Raw genomic sequence first — 27134 nt, forward strand, 5'->3', positions numbered from 1 at the left:
CCCCAGCCATTCAACAGTGCAGAAATATAGTACCTCTCAGCCAGTGTCTGGTCACCGAGGGCCCGCAAGCCCTCTCAGTGGACAAACAGAAATCACATGGGTGGCTCTGGGTTTCCCTGCTATGTCATCTCATTGGTGCCACAGATCAGAGATGTCCCCCGGGCAACAAGCAGCAGCCCCCAGCTGTCTCAGTCCCTGCTTACCGAGAGTCAGGTGCACCACTGTGCAAGCCATGTATGATGTGTTGATCTCAATTACAAATCTTTTAAATGCACGTGTCACCCTCCATATGGCGCACAACCTGCCCCAGACCATCCAGCAGCTGAGAGGGCATGGGTGGAAGTGGTAATGGCCCTGGAAGGTGCCCCTCACCCCACGATAGGGTTGCACCCAGCACAGAGATATCCAGGAGGAGGAGGAGGACCCCTGTAGGGTCATGACCCTACCTAAGGGGGAAGAAGGGGTGAAGGAAGAGCCTCCCAGGCAGCAATGCAGCTGTTCCTCCCCCCCCCCCCTCAGAAACGGCTGCCATGCCTATCACTGAGCTCACCCTTATAGCCAATCTAGGCCACAGGGCCATTCTTAGGCAGGGGCGACAGGGGCGGTTCTTATGATCTATTACCAATAAAATATTTTATGCTTGATTCGGGAGAGGACCTGCAGATAGAAAACCACTCCAAAATTCTTGGAGTGTTGGTTGATTCAGGTTTGGCCTTTGAATTACAGTTGAAAGCTCTTACGAAGAAATATATTTTTCATCTTAGACAACGGCCATACGAGCAATGTTACATCCACATAGTTTCAGAAGTGTGGCTCAGGCTGTCCTTCCTCCATATTTAGACTATTGTAATTCCTTAAATAGTGGTATCTCATGTAAATTAATTAAGAAAGTATTTGAACTGGGTAAATATCAGAAGGCTACAATATTATTGCATAACTTGCATTGGCTTAGGGCAAACTCGAATGAAATATGATAGCTTGTTTAATATATGTCACTTTACAAAGATAGCTCGAAACAATTGGCTAATTATCTAGAATTTTCCACCTTTTTCTATACAGCTAAAAAAGAACGATATTTAAAACTTAACTATCCATCTGTTAGGAAAATACATAGAAAATCATATTTGGAATCTTCTTTCTTATATCAAGGTGTAAAAATCTGGAATAGCTTACCATTGTGTATTAGATCAACCCAGTCATATGGGCTGTATTGAAAACTTTTAAAAACTCATCTTTTTACAGATAGGTAGTGATATATACAGTATGCACCAGTTTATCTCTTAGGTTATATGGGGCTCATTTTCAAAAGAGAAAAACAGCTAAAAAGTGGCATAAAGCAGCATTTGAACGTTTTTCTCACCAAAACATCCAAATCAGTATTCTTGAAACCTAGTTTTCAGATGTTTTTCTTCGTCTGCAGTGTGTCCAAATATCAAGGGAGTGTGTTGGGGGCGTGTTAAGGGCAGGAGTTGGGCATTCTAAGACTTGGACGGTTTTCAGCCATAATGGAACAAAGCAAACCCATACAGATCTAAAACTAAGACATTTTGAGCTAGATCTGTTTTTATAATGAATAAGGCACAAAAAGGTGCCCTAAGTGACCACTGGAGGGAATCAGGGATGATTCCCTCAGTGGTCAATGATTCCCCCCTCCCACCCCCAAAAAATGTGATTTCCAGCCTCTATGCCAGCCTCAGATGTTATACTCAGGTCCATTAGAACAGCATGCAGGTCCCTGGAGTAGTCTAGTGGTGGGTGCAGTGCACTGCAGATAGGTGGATCCAGGCCCATACCTCCCCCTACGTGTTACACTTGTGGTGGAAACTGTGAGCCCTCCAAAACTCACCTGAAACCCACTGTACCCACATATAGGTGCCCCCTTCACCCATCCTTGTGGAATGCTTTACTCGGATACCTGAGAGCAATTCAGGCAGCTGCTAAAAGCGCATCTGTTTGTGAAAGCCTTTTTAGCTACATGAAGACTTATCTGATTGACTCATGTTTTCTTTTTCTCTGTTTTGCTCTTTCTATTTTCTTGTTTGGATAGTACCATTTTGTTGCCCATGGTTTAGCTTCAAACCTGGTGCAAATCTTCACACCTGAATTAGGCGTGAATCGCTTTGAATTCTATAATTCTGCATCTATCTTTTATGAACATCCCTAACCCCACCATGTTCCTCTCATAGCCACACCCCCTTTTCTATTGTGAGCTAAAAAATTAATGCACACATTGTTACAGAACAAAAGGTAGCAAGCTGTGCATATAATTATAAATTGTTGCCAATCAGTACCAATAATTGATTGTTAGAGCCCAAGAATTGGTGCTGATTAACTGGTTAAGCAATTACATTTCATGTGGAATTTGGGCATGCGCCCAAAAATCCATGCACAATTTTTAGTGCCATATATAGAATTCAGGGGATAATACAAGCCTGTCTTTTATTACTATGAATGTACATTACTGTAACTCACTTAGAAATCTTACGACAGGTGAGCTATAAATAAATTTGAATTCGAATTGATGGGAGATAGGAGCCAACTTGGGGTGTCCCCTGCTTTCCTGGTCCAGTGGGGTCATGCGTGTGGTGAATGAGAGAAGGAGAGAATCCCAGGAACAGGGAGAAGAGACTTGCAGTGTGTGAGAATCTATACATGAGTAAAAGAAGGAGCAGGAATGAAGGTCAGAAAATATCATCTGCCTTCTACTGCACAAAGCTAGCAGCATTTAAAGTATTTAAGAAGATGCTGGAGAGAGGCCGCCAGTTGAAAGACATTTACAGAGGAGCAGAGAGGGTGCAGAACCTGGCCAGAGGAAGAGAAATGAGAAATGTAGGCGAGCAGAGGGGTTGCACACCACAATGGAGCTCAAGGATTGTACATATTTTGAGCACATTTAATATATTTTTTTATTGTCACCTTATGTTATATTTATGGACTTTATGCTTTATTGTTTTCATTACTCCACTTTTGTATGTTTCTGTGTGCCTGAGGAGGGACCAATAAAGGGGCAGTTCTATAACCTAAACACTCACATTTACACATAAATGTTTAAAATATTAGCATTTACACATGTTTGTGCGTGTAAATACTAGTATTTGTTTTGTTTATTTGTTACATTTGTATCCCACATTTTCCTACCTATTTGCAGGCACATAAGCACTATTCTGCACATACCTGCTTCACATAACATAATTCTATAACAATATTTGCAGTTATGTATGCCTTATATATGTAAGTGCACAGAAAAAGCAGCACTTATGTGCTTGAGTGACTACACACTATTCTATAAGACAGCGTGTAATTGCTACAGTGTGTTAACTGCAAGGGAGCATTCATGAGGGTAAAACATGGGTGGAAAATGGACATGTCTCCAACTTACACATGCAACTTACAGAATACTATAATTAATGTACTTTGTGTGGCACGCTTAATCACACTCATTTACACCTGCCCTTGACCTGGCATAAATGGTTGCTCCTACATTTAGGCATGCCAAGTCGGGTTTGCGCTAGTATTCTGTCATGGCATCTTGGTGCACAGCTCCTGTTAAAGATTTGGGGGGTCCTTTTACTAAGCCGCGTAAGCGTTATGCATGCCCAACGAGCACCAAAATGGAGTTACCGCCTGGCTACTGCGTGGCTCTTGCGGTAATTTCATTTTTGGCACACGTCCGTTTTCGGCATTTTTATAGGTACACTGAAAAATGATTCTGCGCGCGCCCAAAACATGCACCTATACTATCTCAGGTCATTTTTTGGCGCACTTTAGTAAAAGGACCCCTTGCTGCACAGCATACAGCATCAGCATGCCTAACTGGAGGCACCAAATTATAGCTCTATAGGGCTAGATTCTATATTTGGTGTCTAAAAAGATTAGTGCAGAAAAAACCTGCTTAAGAAGTATTCTATAAGCCATGTCCAACATTCAGCATGGTTTATAGAATTAACGCTTAAGCAGAGAGGTCACATGTAAATTTATGCGCCGTTTGCACCAACGAAAACATGGTGCAAATGCCTGTGCCTAAATTTACACGTGGAGCACTGTTATTCTACAATTACGTGTGTAACTGAAAACCATACCGCTGAAGCTTGCCAGGTGCCCTTGGCCTGGATTGGCCACTGTCGTGGACAGGATGCTGAGCTCGATGGACCCTTGGTCTTTTCCCAGTATGGCATTACTTATGTACTTATGTACTTATGACCCTCCCATTTCCACACCCCCTTTTTTGGCCACACATAAATTTTAGGCACGGATCCCACACCTAACTTTATGTGGGTAAATCCTAATTAAATCTAATTAGTGACAATAATTGTTTATGAAAAAGCCAATTATTGGCACTGATTGGCTCATTATTCAATTAAATTGTGCACAGAAATCAGGGACGCGCCTAAATTTGAATGCACAATTTTTGTCAACTATTATAGAATCAGGGGGTTAGTACGTATTTACAAGAAGTGTATCCAGGTGAAGAGCATGCGTAGGACAATGGCAGGATGCTTACTTATGTGAATAACGTACTATGTTTATTTATTTGTACTACTTATAGTACACATGATCTGAAATCCTCAACAGATAAAACAATACATCCATAATCTTTGAATTGACAAACTATAAAAATAATTTTAAAAAATTACAACATAAAATCATTCAACGCTGTTAAGCTGCATTGTTATTATCTAACTCTATCTAAAGTGGTGCTTCTTAATCATTATGTAGCTGTGACCCTATGATTGTGGCCAAAAATAAATTGTATGACCCCTCTGCAGGTTCAGAATGATAATATACCTATGAAGAGCCCACTTAGGATGTGACCTCAAATGTAGGTTTTGTGACCCCATTTGATTTGGGGTTACAACCCACAGTTTGGGAAACTCTAATCTAAAGATTCCAGTAAAGACATTAATCTATGCCATAAATCTGCTGGAATAACAAAGTTTTCAATTCTTTTTTTAAATATCTTCTCATTTTGAATCACTCATCTCAAAAAGTAAAGCATTCCAGAGCTTAGTTCCTATGATGTTAAATATCATTCATCCAGATGACAGATACTTAGGTTGGCTGAAATGATTACAGAGTTACACATGTCCCTGCCACAATTATGCATGCACTTACACCATTTCTATGGATTGTGTAAGTTCAAGTGCCTTGATAGCAGGCTACTCTAGTATTCTATAACTGAGCCTAGAAGACTTCTTGGTTTCTTAATAGAATAGATTCATACTGCAGCCCTTGGATGCAACCAGTTATAGACTTGCTCCCTAATTGGGCATGATGTAGGAGAATATATTTATTTAATTGTTTAGAAATATGTTTATTAAAAATACATCAAACATTAACAATTTCCAGAGGTACTGCTGGATGAGGTGGGGGGGAGGGAGAGGTACTTCTAGACAGGGAGGAGGGAGAGGTGCTACTGGACCGGGATGGGAGGTGAGAGGGAGAGATGTTGCTGGACTGGGAGGAGGCAATGGAGAGAGAGAGAGAAGCCAGAGTTTGGGAGTGGGGGAGATGCTGGATGAGAGAGGGAGAGACTGGATTGGAGGGAAGAGAGGGGGATAGACACTGGACTCAATGAGGGAAAGATGCCGGACTGCAGGGAGAGCAAGAAAGAGAAAAGGAGAATGGCTCCAGGGTAAGGGCTGTGGGCAGAGGGAAGGGGAGAGGAGAGGAAAGGGATACAGAGAAGAAATGCTGGGCATGGAGGGAGCATAGGGACAGGGACACAGAGGGGAAATGCTGGAAAATGGGTAGGATGGGGCACAGAAGGGCAATGCTGATCACGGGAAGAGAGAGGGACACAGAGGGCAGATGCTGAATGCGGGGAAAGGACAGGGACAAGGACACAGAAGGGGGATGATGGACAGGAGAGATTGGGACTCAGAGGAATGATGAATGGTGGTCATAGAGAGAGAAGAAATGTTAAATGGACAGGAAATCCTGCAAAGGCAGGAAAAACAGAGGAAAGCTGAAGAGAGACACTGAGACCAAAGTGAATAAAAAAGTAAAATGAACATCTCTGATATCTTGTATTTCAGTTTCTTTAGTATTGCTGTGCATGCGGAGTCTGACTTCTTGAGGTTTCCAGTTCAGTTTTTTGCCTTTATATCTCTTACTGATCTAATATTTGTTGAAGATCTTACATGTGAAACAGGGTTGTGGTTTTCTGCTAGCATGTAGTTTCTTTGTAAAGATCTTGTAGCAGTCCCGTATGTTCTGTTTCCTCACTAAGTGTTACATTAATGTTTTAGGACCCAGTGTAATAGGTTGCTCTTTCAGTCGGGGGAGTTAGCACCTTTATGTTATCGTAAAGTTCCACCTGCTTTTGCTCAAGTTTGTGGATAGGGTTTTACAGTGGAGGGATTGTGTGTTGACTTTATTGAGGTGATAGCAAAACTTTAATATAATTTTAGTTTGTCATAAACATCAAACAGGGTTTTAGAAATTATGCAGTAACTGGTGTATGTTGAGGTGCAAGAAGAGCTTGTTGATCTTACAACTCCTCATCTCATGAAACAGCAAAAATAACAAGTTTTCTGAGACAGAGAAAGTGATAGAGAGAGAGGGGGGGCAGATGGGCTGAGGGCAGGTGGGATGTGAGAGAGAAAGAGCAAGGGCTGAGAACAGGTGGGATGTATGTGTGAGAGAGAAAGAGAGAGAGGGGGGGGGGACAGACTGGTGTGTGCATAGAAAGGTGCCTTGCTTCATTAAGTCCTATTTATAAATATAAAAAGAAAAATACAGAATTATACAAAAAGTACTTCACACAAGTGGAAAAATTTCCTTTCTCCTGTTTATATAAATAGGCCCCTATCTAAGTCTCATTGTTAATTGTTACTCAGTTTGTAAGAATAATACACCACCTGTCAAGGGGCAGAACAGTTTTATATGAGAGTGAAATATAACAGATCGTGCCAACTGTCTTGTTCTATATGCCAGTTTCAGTGACCTGTATTTGTTACACATGTTGCCTAGTTAACTGTTTAACAATAAACGTGTCCATTTTAAAATTTCCACTGGTCAGAGTTCGGTGGTACTCCGTTGAAATGTATTCGACTTAAGGAGTGCTTGGCTTGAAGAAATTGGGAAGCACTGTAATATGGATTACTTTTACATTTTGTTTGTATCTGATAATTTTAGTAGCTGAATATTCATTCTAATGTTTGGAAGGAATTTTCAAAGGCCATTTAGCCATTTAAATGGTATGTACTGTATCTTTGCAAATGTATTATTTGAAAACTGAAAAGACAAAATGGGTGTAGAATTGCAAACGCAATAAAGCAAAAACACTCAGTAATCCACAAAAGATGAAACTCTAGTATAACAATCCAGAAAGCAATCTTTTACAGCAAACTTGAAAAGAAAACAGGGAAGGAAAAGCCTCAAAGTAGCTCGAAACACAGTTTTACAGAGCTGTGGTGGTTTTTAGTCTGGTCCTTTTGGTTTCTTCCGCTCTTCTTGTGGTTGTTTGTGCATTTTGCGGGAGATTTGGACTCTTTTTGGTTGATCTCAAAAAAGAGACCTTACTTCATCATCGGCAAAAGCCTTCCCACAAATAGAGTGACTTCATCCAAAAGGTACACTAGGCAAAATATCAATGCTCAAAGAAAAATCATATATCTTATGGCTGGAATAAAGTACTCAGAGCATATCTGGTGGAGGTTTCAAGATGCGGAAGTGCCCCCGGGCCAACATTGGCCAACGTTTCGTGAAAACTGCGTTAGGATCCCAGAAGGCAAAAAATTCCACAAAAATGCATTCAAAAGGACATTGAAGCCTGCACATTCACATTTGAAAACTGTTCACCTTGGGTGAGAATAAAAATGTACACGTTATACCACAACCCACATACTTTTGAGTGGAGGCATTTCCGGAGACAGGGTTAGGGTGAGGAATACAACAATGTGTTTAGGTTTTTTTTTAATTTCCAAAACTATGTGGGTTGTTTTATTTGTTAAAAGTACCTGCAGATAAAGGAACTGCAAGTGTATGCATGTAATTTTTCCTTAGGCAGTTTTCAAAGAGAAAGTATGTGTGTACCAGCAGATTCTGCAACAATGTCATCAGTATGAAAAGTGCTCTCTTGATGTATTCTAACAATCAAACTTCAAGGAATTTTTGACAGGTAGTTGAAGTTGCCTGCAAGCATAAAAGAATATCTGCCATTTATACTGTTCTTTTTCAAAACTTTCATGGGAAACAGGAAGAATTCTACCTGGCCCTTGATCTATAAAGTTTATTTTAGGGGTATTGGCAGTTCATACTACACAATCATAGTACAATATTTAGAATTCCATATTTAGAATTAAATGATACAGAGTTTGGAAAATGGAATTCCGATAGTGATGTTCCTGTATTACAATTACATTTTTCTAGAGGTTAAAAATTGTGATGGTTCTTCAAAGCAACATAAGAGTATCATATGCAATTGGACATACCAAGGAAAGAGCATTAAATATGCTACAATGCTACTGAAATCTCTAAAGGTTTTCCCTTTCTCTGTTTTTCTTTCAGTCATCCGTGATGTCTGTGTGCTTTGCCAGATTTCATCCAAATTTGGTTGTTGGAGGGATGTATTCTGGTCAGATCGTCTTGTGGGATAACCGTAGTCACAGGAGGACTCCAGTTCAGCGTACACCCCTCTCTGCTGCTGCTCATACTGTAAGGAACAAAGTATTAGATTCTTTCACAAACTGACAGCAAAACAAAGGACTTAAGTGCACTCATATATTTATTTTTGTTACAATTGTACCCCGCACTTTCCCACTCATGGCAGACTCAATGCAGCTTACATGGGACAATGGAGGGTTAAGTGACTTGCCCAGAGTCACAAGGAGCTGTGTGTGCCTAAAGTGGGAATTGAACTCAGTTCCAGAGTCCACCACTCTAACAACTAGGCCACTCCTCCATTGTCATTGATATACATGATATTCTAGCAAATCTTTTGACGGCTTATTGCTACATGCACTTACAGTTTATTTGTGCATATATATTACGTTCTGCGTACTGTTAACAAATTAGATCAATGGTCTTCATTCCAAGTCCTCAAAGGCTGCCAGCAGGTCAGGTTTGCAGGATATACCTAATGGATATGCATGAGAGAGATTTGCATTCAGTGGAAGTAGTAAGCATGCAAATCGTTCTAATGTATATGCATTAGGAATATTTTGAAAATCTGACCTGTTGGCAACCCTTGAGGACTGGAAGTGAAGACCAAAGATCTAAATAGATACATAACAAATTATATTGAGGACCTTACCTTTAAATTCAAGGTATTTATTTATTTATTATTATTATTATTAGGATTTATTTACTGCCTTTTTGAAGGAATTCAGTCAAGGCGGTGTACAGTAAGAATAGAACAAACATGAGCAATAGGCAATTACAGCAGTAAAAATATTCAAATAATAATACAAAGTATGGCATGGTATACTACTTCCAATGTCAACACAATACATAATAGAACATTTTAATTGATAGTGAAGGGTAAAGCAAAGATGTAACATATAGATAGGTAAGAGAGTAAAAAAGAGGTAGAAAGTAAGGTGACTGATTTAAAGAAAGTTGCACATGAGGTCAGAAAGATGGTTAAATATTATCTCAGCTAGGGTAGGAGTGGATAAACATGTCCTGCTGTAGTACATGCAGCCCAAGTCACTCTTTGTGTGTGTGAGTGAGACTGTATTGATAGCTAGCTATTCAGTGAGTTCTGTCTTACCATTCTGCACATTTGTTAAAGCTGACCTGGTTTCTATTTCTATTTACAAGTATTGTATATACTGAGACAGAATCAGTACAGGCCATAGTTACAAAATGCATTTGGTCCAATTTGCATTCTTAAGGCTTAATTCACACTTTTCTTCTTGAAAAATGGATCCAACTTCCCTTAAATGTATTATAAAGAGAGCCTATTGTGTGCAGAGCTAGCTCCTGCATATCCATTGTAAATATCTTGGCAGAATGAATGGATGTGTCCTAAGGACTTGGTTGAAAATCAGTGCATTAGATCACTTAATACTGACAATCAGCTATATGAAGGAACTAAGGATTGGGTCAACAGAAGACGTAGGGGGACCATGAGATTAGGAACAGTATGAGAGGAAAGAGGGGAAGCTTAAAATTTAGATAGCACTGTGGTAGAGGAAGGACAAGGAATGGAAGAACAGACTGAAGAGACCTTTTTGAAGAAAAAGTCATGGAAAATAGAATTTGATAAAGAGAGAAAAAATGGACTTGGCAGATGGGTGCTAGGGCAGGAAAAGAATGAAAGAGCCTATAGTGGACTAGTTCATTGAGGGTTGTAGGAAGAACCAAACTTTTAGTGTCCTTTGTTAGCAGTAAGTGCAGTGGTAAGTGCACTATAAAGGGAGTTGAAAATGACAAACTTAGTGGGTCTTGAACTTTTTGCATGTTTGAAGTGATTGAATTAGATATGAAAATCAGGGAATATCCACAGTTTAGGGTTTGGAATTGGGGTGAGATTGTTTGGTAGGAATGGTGTGGGAAAGAATAGAGAAGGCACTTCAACAACTGAATTTAGGACATTCATAACAGTAGAAACCAATACTATTTATTTGAAGGATTTTGGAAAAGCTAGGTCTTAAGGTCTGATTTAAAACCAATTAGAGAAGGGTCCCAATGCAAAAAATTTGAGGTAATTGATTCCATAAAGTAGGAACAAGGCAGCTAAATGTCATGTCCCAAAGCATACAAAAGTGGACATGTTGGTATTACTAGAGCATAAAGTTCTGGAAGGATGGGAGATAGCCCTTGAAGTAGACCTTATGAGGAGGAAGAAGGATCTTGTATTGAAGATCCTACTAGGAACTTGCAATCAATGCTGTTCTATCAATAAAGGAGACACATAATTGCATAGATGAGCATCATAGATCAGATGTACTGCTGCAATCTGGACAAGCTGAAATCTCTTCAGTTCACAGTACAGTATACCAGCCAAACTGTTTGGAACTGTTTGGAACAAAGTGAAAAACTAACAAAGTATAATTAAAAATTTGAAAAAACATAATAAAAAGAAAATTCTAGGAAGACCATTGACAATAGGAAAGTGGAGGCTACAACTACAGAGTGCCCCACAACTCCGATGGACTGAGTTCTTCTAAACTAAAAAAATTAAAATGTAGCATGAGCCTTACTATTGGTTTTACAAATATGTGAAGTTGTCTTATGCAAATTATTGGAGCCTGGAAAGCAGTTGTTGGTCCAAAATTTGTATATGATTGATATATATAAAAGGTGTAAAACCAGCATCAGTTATAAGAGTTGCCAAAGGGACCATGAAGATAATGAATAGGAACTAAGCTAATAAAGATCCTTGAGGTCCACAATGGATTGGGATGAAATCTGAAAGGACATCACGCCACAAGACTTGAAAAGAATGGTTAATCAGATATGATTTAAGCCAACGCCAGTCTGCGCCTGTAATTCCAATTTCCTATAGGCTCTTCAAAAGTAAGGTATGGTCGACTAATTCAAATGCTGATGTAAGATCAATGGATTGCAAGAGTACGGTCCACTTGTATGATAAAGCAATCGGAATGGCAGTGACTAGAGCAACAAGGGTAACTTCTGTACTGTAGTGAGCACAGAAACCCATCTGATTAGGGTGTAATGTAGAAACTGTTTCAACATGGTCAGTTAAATGTATTAATACCAAAAATTCAGCTGCTTTTGCAAGGAAAAGCAAATTCGATACTGGGCAGTAGTTAGTTATCTGTTCCTTAGGTACCCAAAGATCCTTTCAAAGTTTCACTTCTACTGCACATCTTAACCTGTTTTTGCTCAAATTTTTATTTTGGAACACTGAGCAAAAATGGCTAATTATTTAACTGTTTTCCTGAAAAAAAAAATAAACCTTAAAACAGAGACACTGCACATCCAAAAGACAGGCGTAATTTACTTATGAGTAAGACCTTTGCCTCATTTGGTTACTTATGCTGGGACTGGTTCAAAACTATAATTTTATAGGAAGTATATGGGTTGGTGAAATTTTATCTTGAAGGGCTTTGGTTTCTGTGCAAGATATTTATAAACAACCACACAACACATCCTTAAGATCAAAGAGTTGTTAGATCAAGTAAATTATATTGGGGTTATATCCACTTAGTCTGTATGATATTGAACTAAATGATAATATAGATATGTGTGTGTGTGTGTGTGTGTGTGTGTGTGTGTGTGTGTGTGTGTGTTTTATCATACATGGGCACATGTATCTGTACTTTTCAGTCATGCAGATTAATGGAGAATATCTCATCAGTTTTAGCTGATAAATTCTATCACATTTATCATCCATGATTAGTACCGGGAGTCAAAGCATGTCCTACCACAGATTATACTATACTATTTCCTTTCATGCCCACAGCTCATATGAATTTTTGACTGTTGGAAAATCTTATTTGGGCTGTTCTTGCATGATTTCATTTGTGAGGTAATTAAAAACAAGCTTCTGCGGAATGCTACATCCACATTCTGTGCTTTCTGGACACAATTTGCAGAGCACGCTAGGTGTGATAGGAAGGACTAGCGCTCCTTGATTGCACTTTGAAAATTGCTTGTCTCAATATGGGTACGAGTGTGTGTTTTCTTTCTCATTGTGGGTGCTTTCAGTAGCTTTTAGATGTTCTTAGACAGCGTTTTATGCTGGGTTGGGAAACAGTGTGTCTAGATTTGACCAGGTTGACTACAGATAGAACTGGTGAGGTCCTATGTACTGTTTTCATAGTCAAAGTATGTGTAAACTTTATTTTGGGGAAACTGAGTGCATGTTCTACCCATGGATTTTGCATCAATGTGGGGAGTTTCAAAATTGCCTTACGGGGACCATTTATCAATGGCTAATGCACGCTGACGAGAATTAATAGCATTAACACTCACTAGCTGTTGATAAAAGACCCCCTGTATTTGTCTTTCACTATGCTTTGGGTTGAACTTTGGAGCTTTTGGCCATGATGTCCTACAGCACTGTTTATAGTGAAATCTCGTGTGGGGAAGTGTTCTGTAAGCCTCAACAGCTTCAGCTGTAACCTGTGATGGGGGTGTTGGGGGTGTCCGAAAATTCCCTGTCTGGGTAGATGTGGAAGTAGGGGGGTTGCGGGCAGGGGGGAGTGGAAAGTAGAACTTTCCTGCTTCGTTGTACTCAAATATGAAATTTCGTAAATGTCTAGCTCAGAAATGGCAGGTTTACACTTTGTTTAATGCGAAGCATACTCCGAATGCAATTTTGTTTTGGGTGACCGTGAAGGTTCTTTTATGCGGAGATGTTATCGCTTATATTTGTCAACATGAGCAGCAGGTGGTGGATCTATTGCTTGATTTGGAGACGCGAGTAACCAGGCTTAAGAGGATTTACCAGCATACCCCCCTCTGCCTCTAATAGGCATGCTTTCTTTGTGGCCCAGACCACATTAAGCCAACTTATTCAAGAAAAAACACAATAGCATCTTTTTTTACTATAGCTATAAACTTCATAGATTTGGCAATAAGCCAGGGTGGTTGTTAGTGACCTTTACTAAGAACTGGAGCAGGCCGATTGTGGTGACCTTGCTGAAGTCTAAATCGGGGGCTATGGTTACGGGGCAGAAACAGAGTCTCTTTTGTTGACTTCTATAGTTCTTTATACACTTCTAAGGTGAAGGAGAATGAGGAGGCCATTCAGAGTTTTGGGGTATTCTTCCATTGCCTCGCTTGTCAGAGGGTGAGCGAGAGAGTTTAAATGCGCTATTCTCTGCCAGGGAGATTCGGGATGCTATCAAGGTGCTTAAGCTGCACAAATCACCTGGGCCGGGTGGGTTTAGTGGGGAATTCTACAAAACATTATCCTCCCATCTAGTGGGGCTTCTAGTATCCTTTTCTGACCAAGCAATCTGTGAGCAGAGGTTTCTGCTCTTCATGAACCAAGCACTGATCACGGTACTGTCTAAGCTGGGCAAAGATCCTTTGTATCCTGAGTCAAATCGACCTATTTCTTTAATAAATGTTGACCTTAAGATCATGACAAAAATCTTGGCAGACTTGTTAGTGGGTTACATTCCATGCTTGGTTGCAGAGTAGCAGATAGGCATTGTCAGGGAGTGGCATGCTATCCTTAAGGTGCGCAAGCTTCTTTTGGCTATCAAGCAGTGTCATAGAACATCCACTCCAGTCCTGGTTATTAGCTGTGATTCGAAAAAGGCTTTTGATAGGGTGGAGTGGCCATTTTTGTTCTCTTTGCTTCAGACAATGGGCTTTGATGGGTTTTTTTTTCTTGTAGGCTATTCAAGCCTTGTATGCTGATCCTACAGCTGCTGTTATAGTTAGTGGGAACGCTTCTGAAACCTTTGCTTTGCATAGGGGTACAAGGCAGGGTTGCTCCCTTTCCCTGTCCTCTATATTTTATTTTTGGAACCTGTCATGTCTCAGCTCAAGCATCATGAGTGCATTCCGGGGGGTGAATATTGGTCGGGAACAGGTTGAATGCATGACATTTGCTGATATTATGCTTATTCTTACTCACTCTGAGCAATTTTTATCTGAGGTGTTGTATGTTTTTGGATCCTTTGGAGCTTTGTCTGGGTTGAAGCTTAATGTTTCCAAGTCTGAGGCTCTTCTGCTCAATATCCGGATCTTGGATCATTGGAACCCCTTCCCCTTAAAGGAGGCCTCGGCTATGGTCAACTATCTAGGGGCCTACAGATCTTTCCAAGCACTATAATGCAAATGTAGTTCCTTTATTTTTGAAGTCTATAGATTGTTTGCGTTTATATGGGGCCCTCCCAATGCCTTTGGTGGGGGGTATTTTTCTTTAGAACATCCTCAACGTCCCTCGTTGGTTGTATTGCCTTCACACACTTCCTTTGTGGTTACAAAGGAGGGACTTTGATAAATTGCAGAAAGCGCTTCATAGCTTTCTTTGGGTGGGGGAACTTCACCTGTCTCTATGGGTTTTTGCATTATCCCGGGATAAGGAGGGGTTTGGGTTGTTAGATCTATGTCTATACAATTTAGCATCTGGATTGTGGCAGATTAGATACTGGTGCCTATGAACTGCATTTGCCTCTCATGTATCTTTGGAGAAGGCAGCCTTGTCACCTCTCTCTTATCTTTATCCGTTACATGCCAAGTCCACCAGGTTAAACCCATGTCATCACATTCACATCATTTGGTCTTACATGAGATAGGTCTGGCAACGTTTTTGTAGTCTGCTTGGACTTAATAGTGAGGTCTCTCCTTTTCTTCCTTTAGGGGGTAATTTAGATTTCCCTCCAGGGACTGACAATAATGTTTTGGGGGGATGGTGAGCTCAGGGTGTGCGGCAGGTGGGTGATATTCTCAATCATGAGGCTCATTATTACATAAGAATAGCCATACTAGGTCAGACCAATGGTCCATCTAGCCCATCATGTTTCCAACAATGGCCAATCCAAGTCACAAGTACCTGACAGAATAGTAGCAACATTCCATGCTACCAATCCCAGGGCAAGCAATGGCTTCCTCACATTTGTCTCAATAGCAGACTATAGACTTTTCCTCCAGGAACTTGTCCAACCTTTTTTAAACCCAGATACGCTAACCACTGTTACTACATAAGTACATCAGGGTTACCATACTGGAACACACAGAAGATCCATCGAGCCCAGCTTCCTGTTTCCAACAGTGACCAATCCAGGTTACAAGTACCTGGCAAGATTCTAAAACAGTACAATACATTTTATGCTGTATCCTAGAAATAAGCAGTGGATTTTCCCCAAGTCTATCTTAATAATGATTTATGGACTTTTCTTTTAGGAAGCTATCCAACCCTTTTTTTAAATCCCGCTAAGCTAACTGCTTTTACCACATTCTGTGCCAATGAATTCCAGAGTTTAATTACATGTTGAGTGAAGAAATAATTTCTCCATTTTGTTTTAAATTTACTACTTTGTAGCTTCATTGTATGCTTCCTAGCCCTAGTATTTTTGGAAAGAGTAAACAAGCGATTCACGTCTACCCATTTCACTCCACTCATTATTTCATAGCTCTCTATCATATCTCCCCTCATCTGTTTTTTTCCAAGCCGAAGAGCCCTAGCCGCTGTAGCTTGAAGTCATCCCATTCCCTTTATCATTGTCGTTGCCCTTCTTTGTACCTTTTCTAATTCCACTGTATCTTTTTTGAGATGTGATGACCAGAATTGCACACAGTATTCAAGGTGCGGTCGCACCATGGAGCGATACAAAGACATTATAACATCCTCGTTTTTATTTTCTATTCCTTTCCTAATAATACCTAACTTTCTATTTGCTTTTTTTGCCACCATAGCACTCTGAACAAAGGGTTTCAAAGTATCATTGATGACTCCTAGATCCTTTTCCTGGTTGGTGACTCCTAATATGGAGCCTTGCATCATGTATCTATAGTTCGGGTTCCTCTTTCCCACATGCATCACTTTGCACTTGCTCACATCGATTTGTTCCCCATTGCTGGGTAATCAACACTCAGGGAAACATAAGAATAAATTCTGGATGGGTTAGTCCCCCTGCCACCTCCCATGTAGCCTTCCCTTACTAGCTACGTGCCCCAAGCAGGGTCCCAATATCCTCACCCTAACTGTGTGAGTGGGCCATGGGACTAACCTCATCCCCAAATTGTTCTTTCATAAGGTCTGGTTTTGGTTCATACTCTGGATTGTGGGCCCTCATTACGCACTAATGTCTTTTGTTAGGGTTTTTTTTTGCTGATTTGTATATTCTGTGGGTGTGGAATTTGTGTGTTTCTCTATGCCCTCTGTATGTCACTTATAGTGCTGGGCAGACTTATACGGTCTGTGCCAGAATTGGTGGTGGGAAGCGGGGCTGGTGGTTGGGAGGCGGGGATAGTGCTGGGCAGACTTACACGGTCTGTGCCCTGAAAAGGACAGGTACAAATCAAGATAAGGTATACATATAAAGGAGCACATATGAGTTTATCTTGTTGGGCAGACTGGATGGACCATGCAGGTCTTTTCTGCTGTCATCTACTATGTTACTACGTAATGATATATAAACCTCACTACCCAGTATGCAAAGAGGCTCTGTAGTGACAGATATCCTGTAGCAATGTCTTTTCTCCAAGGATTTATAAAATCTTCCAGGCTAAATCTAACTAGTTCAGATCAACAGTGTCCTTGGCTGATGCAATTGATCCAGCTAGTCACAGCACCCTTGGTCTGATGCAGTTGGGGTAGAACAGTCTTTTGACACAGAAAAATCCATTTGGATGGCACAGGCTTTTCGTTCAGGCTTGGTCAGGTTATGTTCTGTGATACACATAGGGGTCCTTTACTAAGCTGCGCTAAGCTCTAATGTGTGCCTACCTCAGCTTAAAATTGTGTTCTGTGTGGCACACTGAGACATCCCGTGGTAAGCTGCAAGTGTGTGCACACCACCCAAAAGTTAAAATATATTTTGTGTTGGAGAGGTTGTGGACAGAGGGGTACTATGGGTCATCTCTGGTGGTCTTGTGTTAAGGTGTGTGCTTTTTGGAAAGCGATTCAATATAGACTACAGAGTTGGCTTTCAAAACCCATTAAATGGTCACCTGAATATTTCCTATTTCTGGGTAAGCCTCCGGGTCTAACCATGCCTCAGTTATTGTTAGTTCGTCATGCCATGTCGGCAGCTAGAGTTACACTGGCTGCTTCTTGGAAGTCCCCTTGGGTCCCTTCTTCGATAAAGTGGTTAAATAAGCTATGGTATATTTGTGAAATGGAGAGACTGAGGGCACTTAGTGGTAACACTTTGTCTAAGTGGGAGGAGGTCTGGGAACCTTTTACTTCAAAATGTTCATTTTAATTACTGTTTGTGGAAGCTTAAAGGGTAATGTGATGGGGTGATTATTATTTATTTTTTATTTATTTATTTTGGGGGGATTGTGTTTCTGTTCTTTAAAAATTATACTACATGGAAGTTTCTAGGTTGTGTTTGGGTAACTGCTGTTGTGACTTGTTCCTTTTTGGGATTTCTTGTGCTGTTTATTTTCAGTTTAATGACTTGTTGTATCTGATCTATTTTGTTGTCTCAAACTGTTTAATAAAGACTTCTTTAAATTTCAAAAATATTTTTTATTTTTTAACCTAGGGGCGTGTCTAGAGAGTGGAGAGTGGGCATTTCTGTACTAATCAGTGCATTGGCATTGCCACACGCTAACTGATTAGCACAGGATTAACACGTGAGCCCTTCCTTCCTACAAAATGGGTGGCGGTAAGGGCTCACACACTAATTTTTGCTAATAGTCACATACTAATGACAACATTAGCACGTGGCCATTAAATTGGAAAATGGGGAAAAATAAAATCAACCATTTTCTGGCTGCGGTAGAACTGGCCTGAGTGTACGGGAAAGACCTGCCTAAGGGTGCGCTAAGGCCACTTTTTGCCACAACTATGTAAAAGGGCCCATAAAATGCAAGGCTCCATGGGCCTCTTTGAGAATTTACAAGGGCTGAGTGCCTACATTTATAATAAGAATTTCACTAAACGTCTAAATTTAAGAGCGCAAAAAGTGGGTGTCAACAGGGGCAGAATTAGGGTAGGTGAAAAAGTTAGGAGCTTGGCACTGATTTTCAGCAGCAGTCTCAATTTGAATTCAGAGGCTGTAATTTAGCCAGATTGTATAAACCAGAAATTGTTGAAATATTCAGTGATGTCACTCTGCTTTCAGCATCCAGTGTATTGTGTAAATGTTGTTGGAACCCAGAATGCCCACAATCTCATCACTGTCTCCACGGATGGCAAGATGTGCTCTTGGAGTCTAGATATGCTCTCGACACCACAGGTGAGTAGCTTGTTACACAGAAAAGAAACTATTTGCCAGAGATGATACATAGCTACTGAAACCTGGGGCTCGATGGAGCGTAAGCCGCTTTTAATACTTTTATATGTATTGGCAAAATAAAATGCATCCTTTAGTGGGCAAATAGGGTGACCCAGTTGATAATTTGTTGCAGGTCATTAACGTATTAAGATGTGGAAAAATAGGCTAGGTGTAATAAGAATTGTTTCAATAGATACAAATGATTTAAATCTATTTATTATAGTCCATCTCTCATGAAGGATTGAAGCGGATTCCATCAATTGAAAATCACATACATAATAAATCATATCAATATAATAAAAGGCCAAGAGGAAGAAAAGTAAGGCTCCAAGCATCAAAACTCAAACATTTGGACTTTTTAGGTGGTGGTAAACATCACAGAGGTGAGCAGAATTGCCCCCTCAATCATGTCTCCAAATCCAAAGTCCAAGCAAGCAATTAGCTGACACTTGCATATGATTTGAAATAGGTGTAAACGCTGACGAGAAAATGTTTTTGAGTACGTATGTATTGTTATTGCAAAACAGGACATACAAACATACATTTCAGGCCACCCAAACCCAGTGCATTTTTTCTAGCAAAAAAGGTGCTGGTACTAGGCCACCCTTCAGGGGTAGGGTAATCGCTGAGGGACCCACCCCACAGTAGCCAGGTCCCCTGCAACCAGTCACAGAATCTATGACAAGGCAGAATAGGTGTATAGAGCCTGAGCTCTTTCATTAAAACTTGGCGTCCATGGGTCAGTTTTAACAGACAATTGAAAAGGTGCCAGTACTCAGTACCCCCAAGTACCCCCTCAAAAAAATCCCTTACTAAACCACACCCAGAACACACCCCTTCCAAAACTGTGCATGCCATGGATATATATGTGTGAATACCGTAGTGGCTTTTGTACAATCACTACTTAGACACATAGAGACATTTACACATGTAAAGCCACTACTTACACATGCAAATGGCACTAAAATGACCTCCTTAATTTTTCTCTCCCATTTTTTTATGTTATTATCTGCTTGCCCTGCATTCTTTTCAGGGATTCTCAACCCAGTCCTTGGGATACACCCAGCCAATCATGTTTTCAGGATACCCACAATGAATATACATGAGATAGATCTGCATATAATGAAGGTAGTGCATGCAAATCTAGCTCATGCATAATCATTGGGGATATCTTGAAAATCAGACTGATGAAGTTTGTCCCCAGGACTGGGTTAAGGACCTCTGTTCTAAGGGAAAGTATAAGGCAAGCTGGAAATTTTTCCTCCCTTCTTTTCTGTCCCATTAAAAACTACAGAAGGCGCTGGCATAGTTGGCACCTTTATAGGCATTCATACCTTTGTGTGTGTGTGGGGGGGGGGGGGGGGGTACTAAGGCTGCAGGTATCAGTACCTTCCCTACCCCCAACTCCTGTCTCTCTACACAAGCTCTGTTAAACAAGCAGAGGCACTTAAGATTTCAGCTTGCTTGAAACATTCTCTTTAAACAGCCAAACCCCATTTCCTTTACCACAAATCATGTAATTACGATAATACTTTAATACATAGGTCAGTTTCAAGTGAAAATGAAATAATCCATCTTTAAACCGTGGTTATTTTAGAAGTTGCCTGTGGCATGCATTTTATTTACTCTGCAGCATTAAAATAACTTGTAGTTCCTCATCTCACAGGATAAAGCCCTCCCAAGTGCCATCTCGGCAATGCTGACACCCAACAAAGCTGGAAAGTATAGTCAGTGTTTGCATTCAGTAACCAAGATAGGAAGCAGCACAAACACAGAATGGTGGGAATCTTCCTTGCACTCATCCTTTGGGCATGATTACTGCAGCTTTTCTTCCATTCAGGCCCAGACGCACAAAGCTGGGAACGTTTGCTTTAGACTGTTTCTAGCCATTATTTAGTGAGTAATGCATAAAGGGGTTTTCAGTGACTCTAATGTGTGCCGTTAGCGGCCACCAAGAACCCCATGCAAATGCATTACAGTGAGCTGATTAGTATTCTAATGACCATTCCCGGCAATGCACAGCTTCAGAGTGCCTAGCTCTAACAAGCTAATTTTATGGCTCCTCTGGAGCTGTCAGTAGAGGAAGGAAACACAAGCAGGCAGCTGCAAAGGCTGCCTGCTTGTGCTCCCTACCTCTCCCCTCGAATCTTTAAAATTCCCTGGTGGTCCAGTAGACCTCGACCACCTCACCCCCCCCCCCCCGGTGGCCCCTAAGTAACAAATCCCTGGTGGACCCAACCCCCCCCTGCACCCCTTCCTGGACCCCCCCCCATGCAAGCAATCCCTGGTGGCCCAGTAGAACCCTGACTCCCTCTAAACACCCCAAGCAAGAATGGCCCTGGTGGTCTAGTGATTCTGACACCCCCACCCCTAAGGCAACAGTGGCCCTTGTGGTCTAGTGACCTCCTCCTTCCCCTCCCCTACCTATACCTGGAAAAAAATGGAGGCAGGAGGGCAGGAGCAACACCTCCCACCCCCCTGCCTCGGGGCCAGCCCGGCGCAAAATGGCAGCACCCAGCCAAGGCCAGGCTAAGTGCCATATATGGAAGAAACTCCTTATATGGTACTTAGCCCTGCCCAGTGCATCCCAGAATGCACTGGGCCAGGACTGAGCACCACCATTTTGTGCAGAGTGGGCCCTGAGTCACGAGGGTGGGAGGTGTTGCTGCTGCTCTCTTGCCTCCATATTTTTCCAGGTACAGAGGGAGGGGAGAGGAAGGGGGGTCACTAGACCACCAGAGCCATTGCTGCTTTTGGGGGGGTAGGGGGTTGGGATGAGAGTACGGGGGGGGGGGGGGGTCAGGGTCACTAGACCACCAAGGCCATTGTTGTTTTGGGGGGGTTGGTCACTAGACCACTGGGAATTGCTTGTGTGAGGGGGCCTGGAGGGTGTGCAGGGAGTTCAGAGGTCCACTGGGCCACCAGGTATTTGTTAATTGGAGGTGTGGAGGGTCGGCAGGGGTGTCGGGTTTGGGTCAAGTCTGTATCAGGAGCTGTCAAATGCATTTGAAAGCTCAGAGTCACAAAATGCGACCGATACACAAAGGGGAATCCATGCAGCTCATTTGCATGAGCTCTCCTTTGTGCATTGGCCGTTGTTTGCAACTCACTAAATTTTACTGAGGCAGTCGTATTTTTACATGTATTTTACGTATATTTTACGGCTGCCTTTGTGCATCGGGCCCTCAGTGTCCTTTGTTACTTCTGTGCTCCGTTTGTGCATGTCATGTTGTGCAGTCAGGGTCTTCTAAGAATTCAGGAAGTCCCCAGGAGGCTCAGCTGTAATGCTGAGGTTCCCAGCGTATGTCTCACAGCAGAGCCTCTGATGTATCATTCAGTGATGGGAAAACTGTGACTGCTGGCGAGAGAAGAGGGAATAGGCCACAGCTGCTGTGCTACATGGCAAAGTCTTCCTTTCTTTTCTCCTTCAGCCTCTTTGGGACCCCATCCCACTGGCAGGAAGAGACAGAGAGCAGAGCATCTTATTGCAACTGCCTCAAATCTTCCAAGTCCACAGAGCCTTACTTTGTTCTGTTTTTTGCAGGGGAGGCATCAGGTATAAAATGCAATCCCAAGGTGGGATGATGATTGTGTGGAAGGAAGGTGATGATGCCAGGGGGTGACAGAATGGAAGGAAAAGTGATGATGTTATTTACAGAATCTAATACTGTGATTGTCATGGTGGCACACCACTAGTGCATAATTTCTGTTACTTTTAAACAAAAGAGCTGATGTTCTAGGTCTTCCTTAAATGTAATTTAAAGCATTGTATCTTAACGTGCAGAGCAGGCTTAACCTTTAGGCAGACTAGGTGGCAGCTTCTGGGGGGCATGAAAGAGCAACTGCAATCAAAGCGAAGAAAAAAAAAAGATCATGACAGCCACAGGGACTCAAGGAACTGTCAGTGAATACACTTTTTACATTACAGCATCGTTTTAGGATTGACAGTGTAGAAGTGATCATAATGCTTGAGTTTAATTACTAAAATCTCAGAGGAGAGGAGTTTTCTCTGCAAGCCTAAAAATTAATTTATTTGCAGACATTTTTAAGTTGCCAATCTAGAAACAACTCACTCTTTATCAGCTTAAAAAAATACATATATTCTCAAGCAATATCCCGCATATTAAACAGGACACACCCCTTAAACGAGGAGGCGCAAGACTGAAGGTTCATACCTAACTTGCTTGCGCTAGCCTTATTAAAGTGTAATGAGGTCCTAGCAGGCCAAAGTATTTCAGCCACATGTTCGATGTAATCAACTAAAACTGCAATGCTCTTATGGGGTGCCAAGTAGCTGCCAGGAATTCCTCCCAGTAGAATATTTCCACCAGCTCTTCTGCTTTGCTCAGATGAAACCTGCTGTTTATTTTGCCTGGCGTTCACATTTATCAATGTGCTCACTGTATCTGATATTCACTCTGCCTCTCACTGAACAATTGATTTCCAGAATGTTTGTAAATACGGGGGTATTTTGTGGTTTATTGCAGCCCGAGGCTGACAAGTGTAACCATTAAGGTATTATCTTTTATTTCTGCGCCATTTAGTTTTTTAAATTCTCACCTGTCATCTCTGCCTAACCTAAGACGCAGTGCAGACTGACATGTTCCAGCTGGTCTGAAGCCTAAAAAAATGAAGCACTAGAAAACGTCAGCATCACACTATCTGACCTTATCCTCTTTCTCCCTATAATTCTTTGTGAAGAAAAATAATACAGCCCAAATGATTTCTCCACGACACCCCGCTCAGAAAATAATCATTCTGAAATGAGTAACTGTGCCAACATGCATGCTTTTTGTTCTCACCCTTCTCCTTCCCTTCTAGGAGAGCATGGAGCTTCAGTACAATAAATCCAAGCCTGTAGCAGTCACTGGAATGGCTTTCCCAACAGGAGACGTCAATAACTTTGTAGTTGGAAGTGAGGAGGGGACAGTTTATGCAGCCTGTCGACATGGAAGGTGCCTTTTACTGCTCTGTGCTCATATTGTCTTATTTCCAGATAAAATCTTTGCTGGTTTGTGTTCTGAAGCAGGGTGAAATCTCTTCAAAGTACGAAAGATGATATAAAGCCTGCAGTTGAGTTGTAAGGAGCCCTGGTCTTCACCTTCCAGTTGGGCTTCTGGAGAAAGTTTGTCTTTCGCTTTTTATAGTATAGGAAGTTCTAAATAAAAGTTGAATTTTTTTTTTCTGTTTAATATGAATCTCAACTGGTTTCAAAGAGCAGTAAACCCTTTCAGAATTTAGGGATGACACAATTAATGCAAGCTACCGTTAAAATGTGTTTACTGTTAACCTCAGTGATAACGTGAAGGAGAGTGGGCCCAGAGCCACACAGCAATTGCAGGTAAAAGAAAAGAACATTTATTAAAGCTGTGAGGTCAGGGGTTCTGTTCCATTCACAGGTAGGAGGGAAAAGGCAACCTAAAACTAGTCTGTAAATGTAACAATGTCCTCTTGTGGCCTACTCCTGCAGGGTCACTGTGCACCTTATTGCCTTTCAGTTCAGCAGCACACTTTACTTGTCCCTGGCCTGGTACCTCAAAGTTACCAGGGAATCTCTGACAATTATTTAGGTAAAAGTACAAAATCTGCAAGGAGCATGGCCTACCTAACTGTAGCAGTCAGTTCACATATATACAGAGATGCCAAAGGTGAACCATCCCAAAGAGTGAGATTGAAGGTCAAAGAGTGAGATTTTTCAGATGGTACACAGTACATCCAAGGTATAAATGAATCAAGGCAGCATTAAATGATATTTGCCTTTCTTTGGAGCCTCTGAAAGAATACAGACAAAGTGGGAGCAATTTGGGTAAATTTTTTGAGCTGAAAGTTGTCTTCCATCCAACAGCTAAAAGTATGTACATCGGTTTCAGATCACATGTACTTGCAGTAAAGGAAAAAGGGACAGGGCAAGGGGAAGCAGTAGGTAGGAAAGTGTGCTTAGATTTCTTCCTACTGGTTGGACCATTTGGTTTACATCTCTAAGGTTTCCCTCTCTTGAAAGCAGTGATCAAGATCAGTGCACTGATATCTGAAGCTCTGATGAGTGAGAAATAGGGTTCAAAGAATGTGAGAGTGAGAAAGCTTTCAAATATAGTAACATAGTAGATGACGGCAGAAAAAGACCTCCACGGTCCATCCAGTCTGCCCAACAAGATAAACTCATATGTGCTACTTTTTGTGTATACCCTACCTTGATTTGTACCTGTCCTCTTCAGGGCACAGACCGTATAAGTCTGCCCAGCACTATCCCTGCCTCCCAACCACCAGCCCCGCCTCCCACCACCAGCTCTGGCACAGAACGTATAAGTCTGCCCAGCATTATCCCCGCCTCCCACCACCGGCTCTGGCACAGACCGTATAAGTCTGGCCAGCACTATCCCCGCCTCCCAACCTCTAGCCCCGCCTCCCACCACCAGCTCTGCCACCCAATCTCGGCTAAGCTCCTGAGGATCCATTCCTTCTGAACAGGATTCCTTTATGTTTATCCCATGCATGTTTGAATTCCGTTACCATTTTCATTTCCACCACCTCCCGCGGGAGGGCATTCCAAGCATTCACCACTCTCTCCGTGAAGAAATACTTCCTGACACTTTTCTTGAGTCTGCCCCCCTTCAATCTCATTTTATGTCCTCTAGTTCTACCACCTTCCCCTCTCCGGAAAAGGTTAGTTTGCGGATTAATAACTTTCAAGTATTTGAACGTCTGTATCATATCACCCCTGTTTCTCCTTTCCTCCAGGGTATACATGTTCAGGTCAACAAGTCTCTCCTCATACGTCTTGTAAAGCAAATCCCATACCATTCTCGTAGCTTTTCTTTGCACCGCTTCCATTTTTTTAACATCCTTCGCAAGATACGGCCTCCAAAACTGAACACAATACTCCAGGTGGGGCCTCACCAACGTCTTATACAGGAGTATTAAAACCTCTTTTCTTCTGCTGGTCACACCTCTCTATATACAGCCTAGCAATCTTCTAGCTACGGCCACCGCTTTGTCACACTGTTTCGTCACCTTCAGGTCCTCAGATACTATCACCCCAAGATCCATCTCCCCGTCCGTACCTATCAGACTCTCCCCGCCTAACACATACGTCTCCCTTGGATTTCTGCTCCCTAAATGCATCACTTTGCATTTCTTCGCATTTAATTTTAATTGCCAAACGTTAGACCATTCTTCTAGTGTGACATACTCCTAATGAGTGAGACACATGCCATGGGGTGTCACTGCTTCCCTCTGGGCCTCCTTAACCTTAGCTATGGACTTAGCTTATATACTTCCTAGACCATGCCCTCTTAGCTCCACCCCTCCTGTGTCCCTTCCTCTATGGCAGGCCAATGGGTTTTAAGGTGTCTTTGACACCATGAGGACATGCTATTAAGGGAGAGGGGCAGCATCCTATAGACTCCCTCACACTCAGTTATTAGTAACTAGGTCTCATTGTACAAAATGGAACCTGTGCTGAACAGCACGAGCTAGTGGCAAATAACACATCTTAACAGTAGCCCGCATTGATAAGTAAACCCCTTAGGTGTTTGATAAAGAAAGTTCTTTCGAGGAACAATAAGACATGAGGCTTCACTGCTGTCTTCAGTCCTTGAGAAGCAGGTAATATATTGTATGTATGTTTGCACACATAGAGAAAAACAGAAAGACATGAACTTCTCAAAGGTTGAGGACTTGAATTGGCACCCATGGCAGGTTTTATGTTATGCATGGCAAGATGTATACACCTTTATATGTTGCTAGCATATACACCTTTTGCCTGCATCCATCCAGGTAGCCTTATCAGGGTTATGGACACAAATATGCTTGAATGCACTGATCAAATGGATGTCTCATTCAATAGCATTTTACTGTAGTTTCTGGCTGTGCACTGTGCATAGTTGTTCCGATCGGACCATAGTCTGTCCATTTTACCAGTACAGAAATATGGCTAATCCTGCTGTTATAGCAATGTAACAGGATGGGATAACTTGGTGCTGAGTTCTGCTGTGATTCAACCATCATGGCCCTGTTTTCACTCTTTCTACTGTTGCAATAGTAGCTTGTACAGAAATCTGCCTTCATCCCCACCCACCCAACCCCTCCCCCCAACCCCCCCCCCCCCCAAAACAAAATCCAAATAAGACCTACCTAGAGCATGGCTTGGCTTCAGGGCACGAGAATGTGTCAAATTGGAGCAAAAATGATTAGATAATATTGCAGTGTTCTGAGACAGAGGAGATCTGAATTTGGATTCCCCATTCATCTGCAGAACTAGTGTGCTGAGATTCAGGGAGGAGCAGGGGGGGGGGGGTTGCTACTGCTATTGTG

The 27134-nt window shown here is 41.8% G+C and overlaps 1 protein-coding gene across 6 annotated transcripts in view; it reads left to right on the forward strand.

Annotated features, from left to right (window-relative positions):
* Positions 1 to 27134, forward strand: part of DYNC1I1 (dynein cytoplasmic 1 intermediate chain 1) — a 548409-nt gene that overhangs the window by 350056 nt on the left and 171219 nt on the right. For all 6 annotated transcript variants that reach the window (XM_030200752.1, XM_030200770.1, XM_030200797.1 and 3 more), the window contains 3 exons: positions 8512 to 8658; positions 18669 to 18782; positions 23643 to 23776. In XM_030200752.1, the coding sequence (XP_030056612.1) occupies positions 8512 to 8658; positions 18669 to 18782; positions 23643 to 23776 (395 nt within the window). The remainder of the gene's footprint in view (positions 1 to 8511; positions 8659 to 18668; positions 18783 to 23642; positions 23777 to 27134) is intronic.

The sequence above is a fragment of the Microcaecilia unicolor genome, chromosome 1 (assembly GCF_901765095.1).
Source record: "Microcaecilia unicolor chromosome 1, aMicUni1.1, whole genome shotgun sequence".
Taxonomy (NCBI): Eukaryota; Metazoa; Chordata; class Amphibia; order Gymnophiona; family Siphonopidae; genus Microcaecilia; species Microcaecilia unicolor.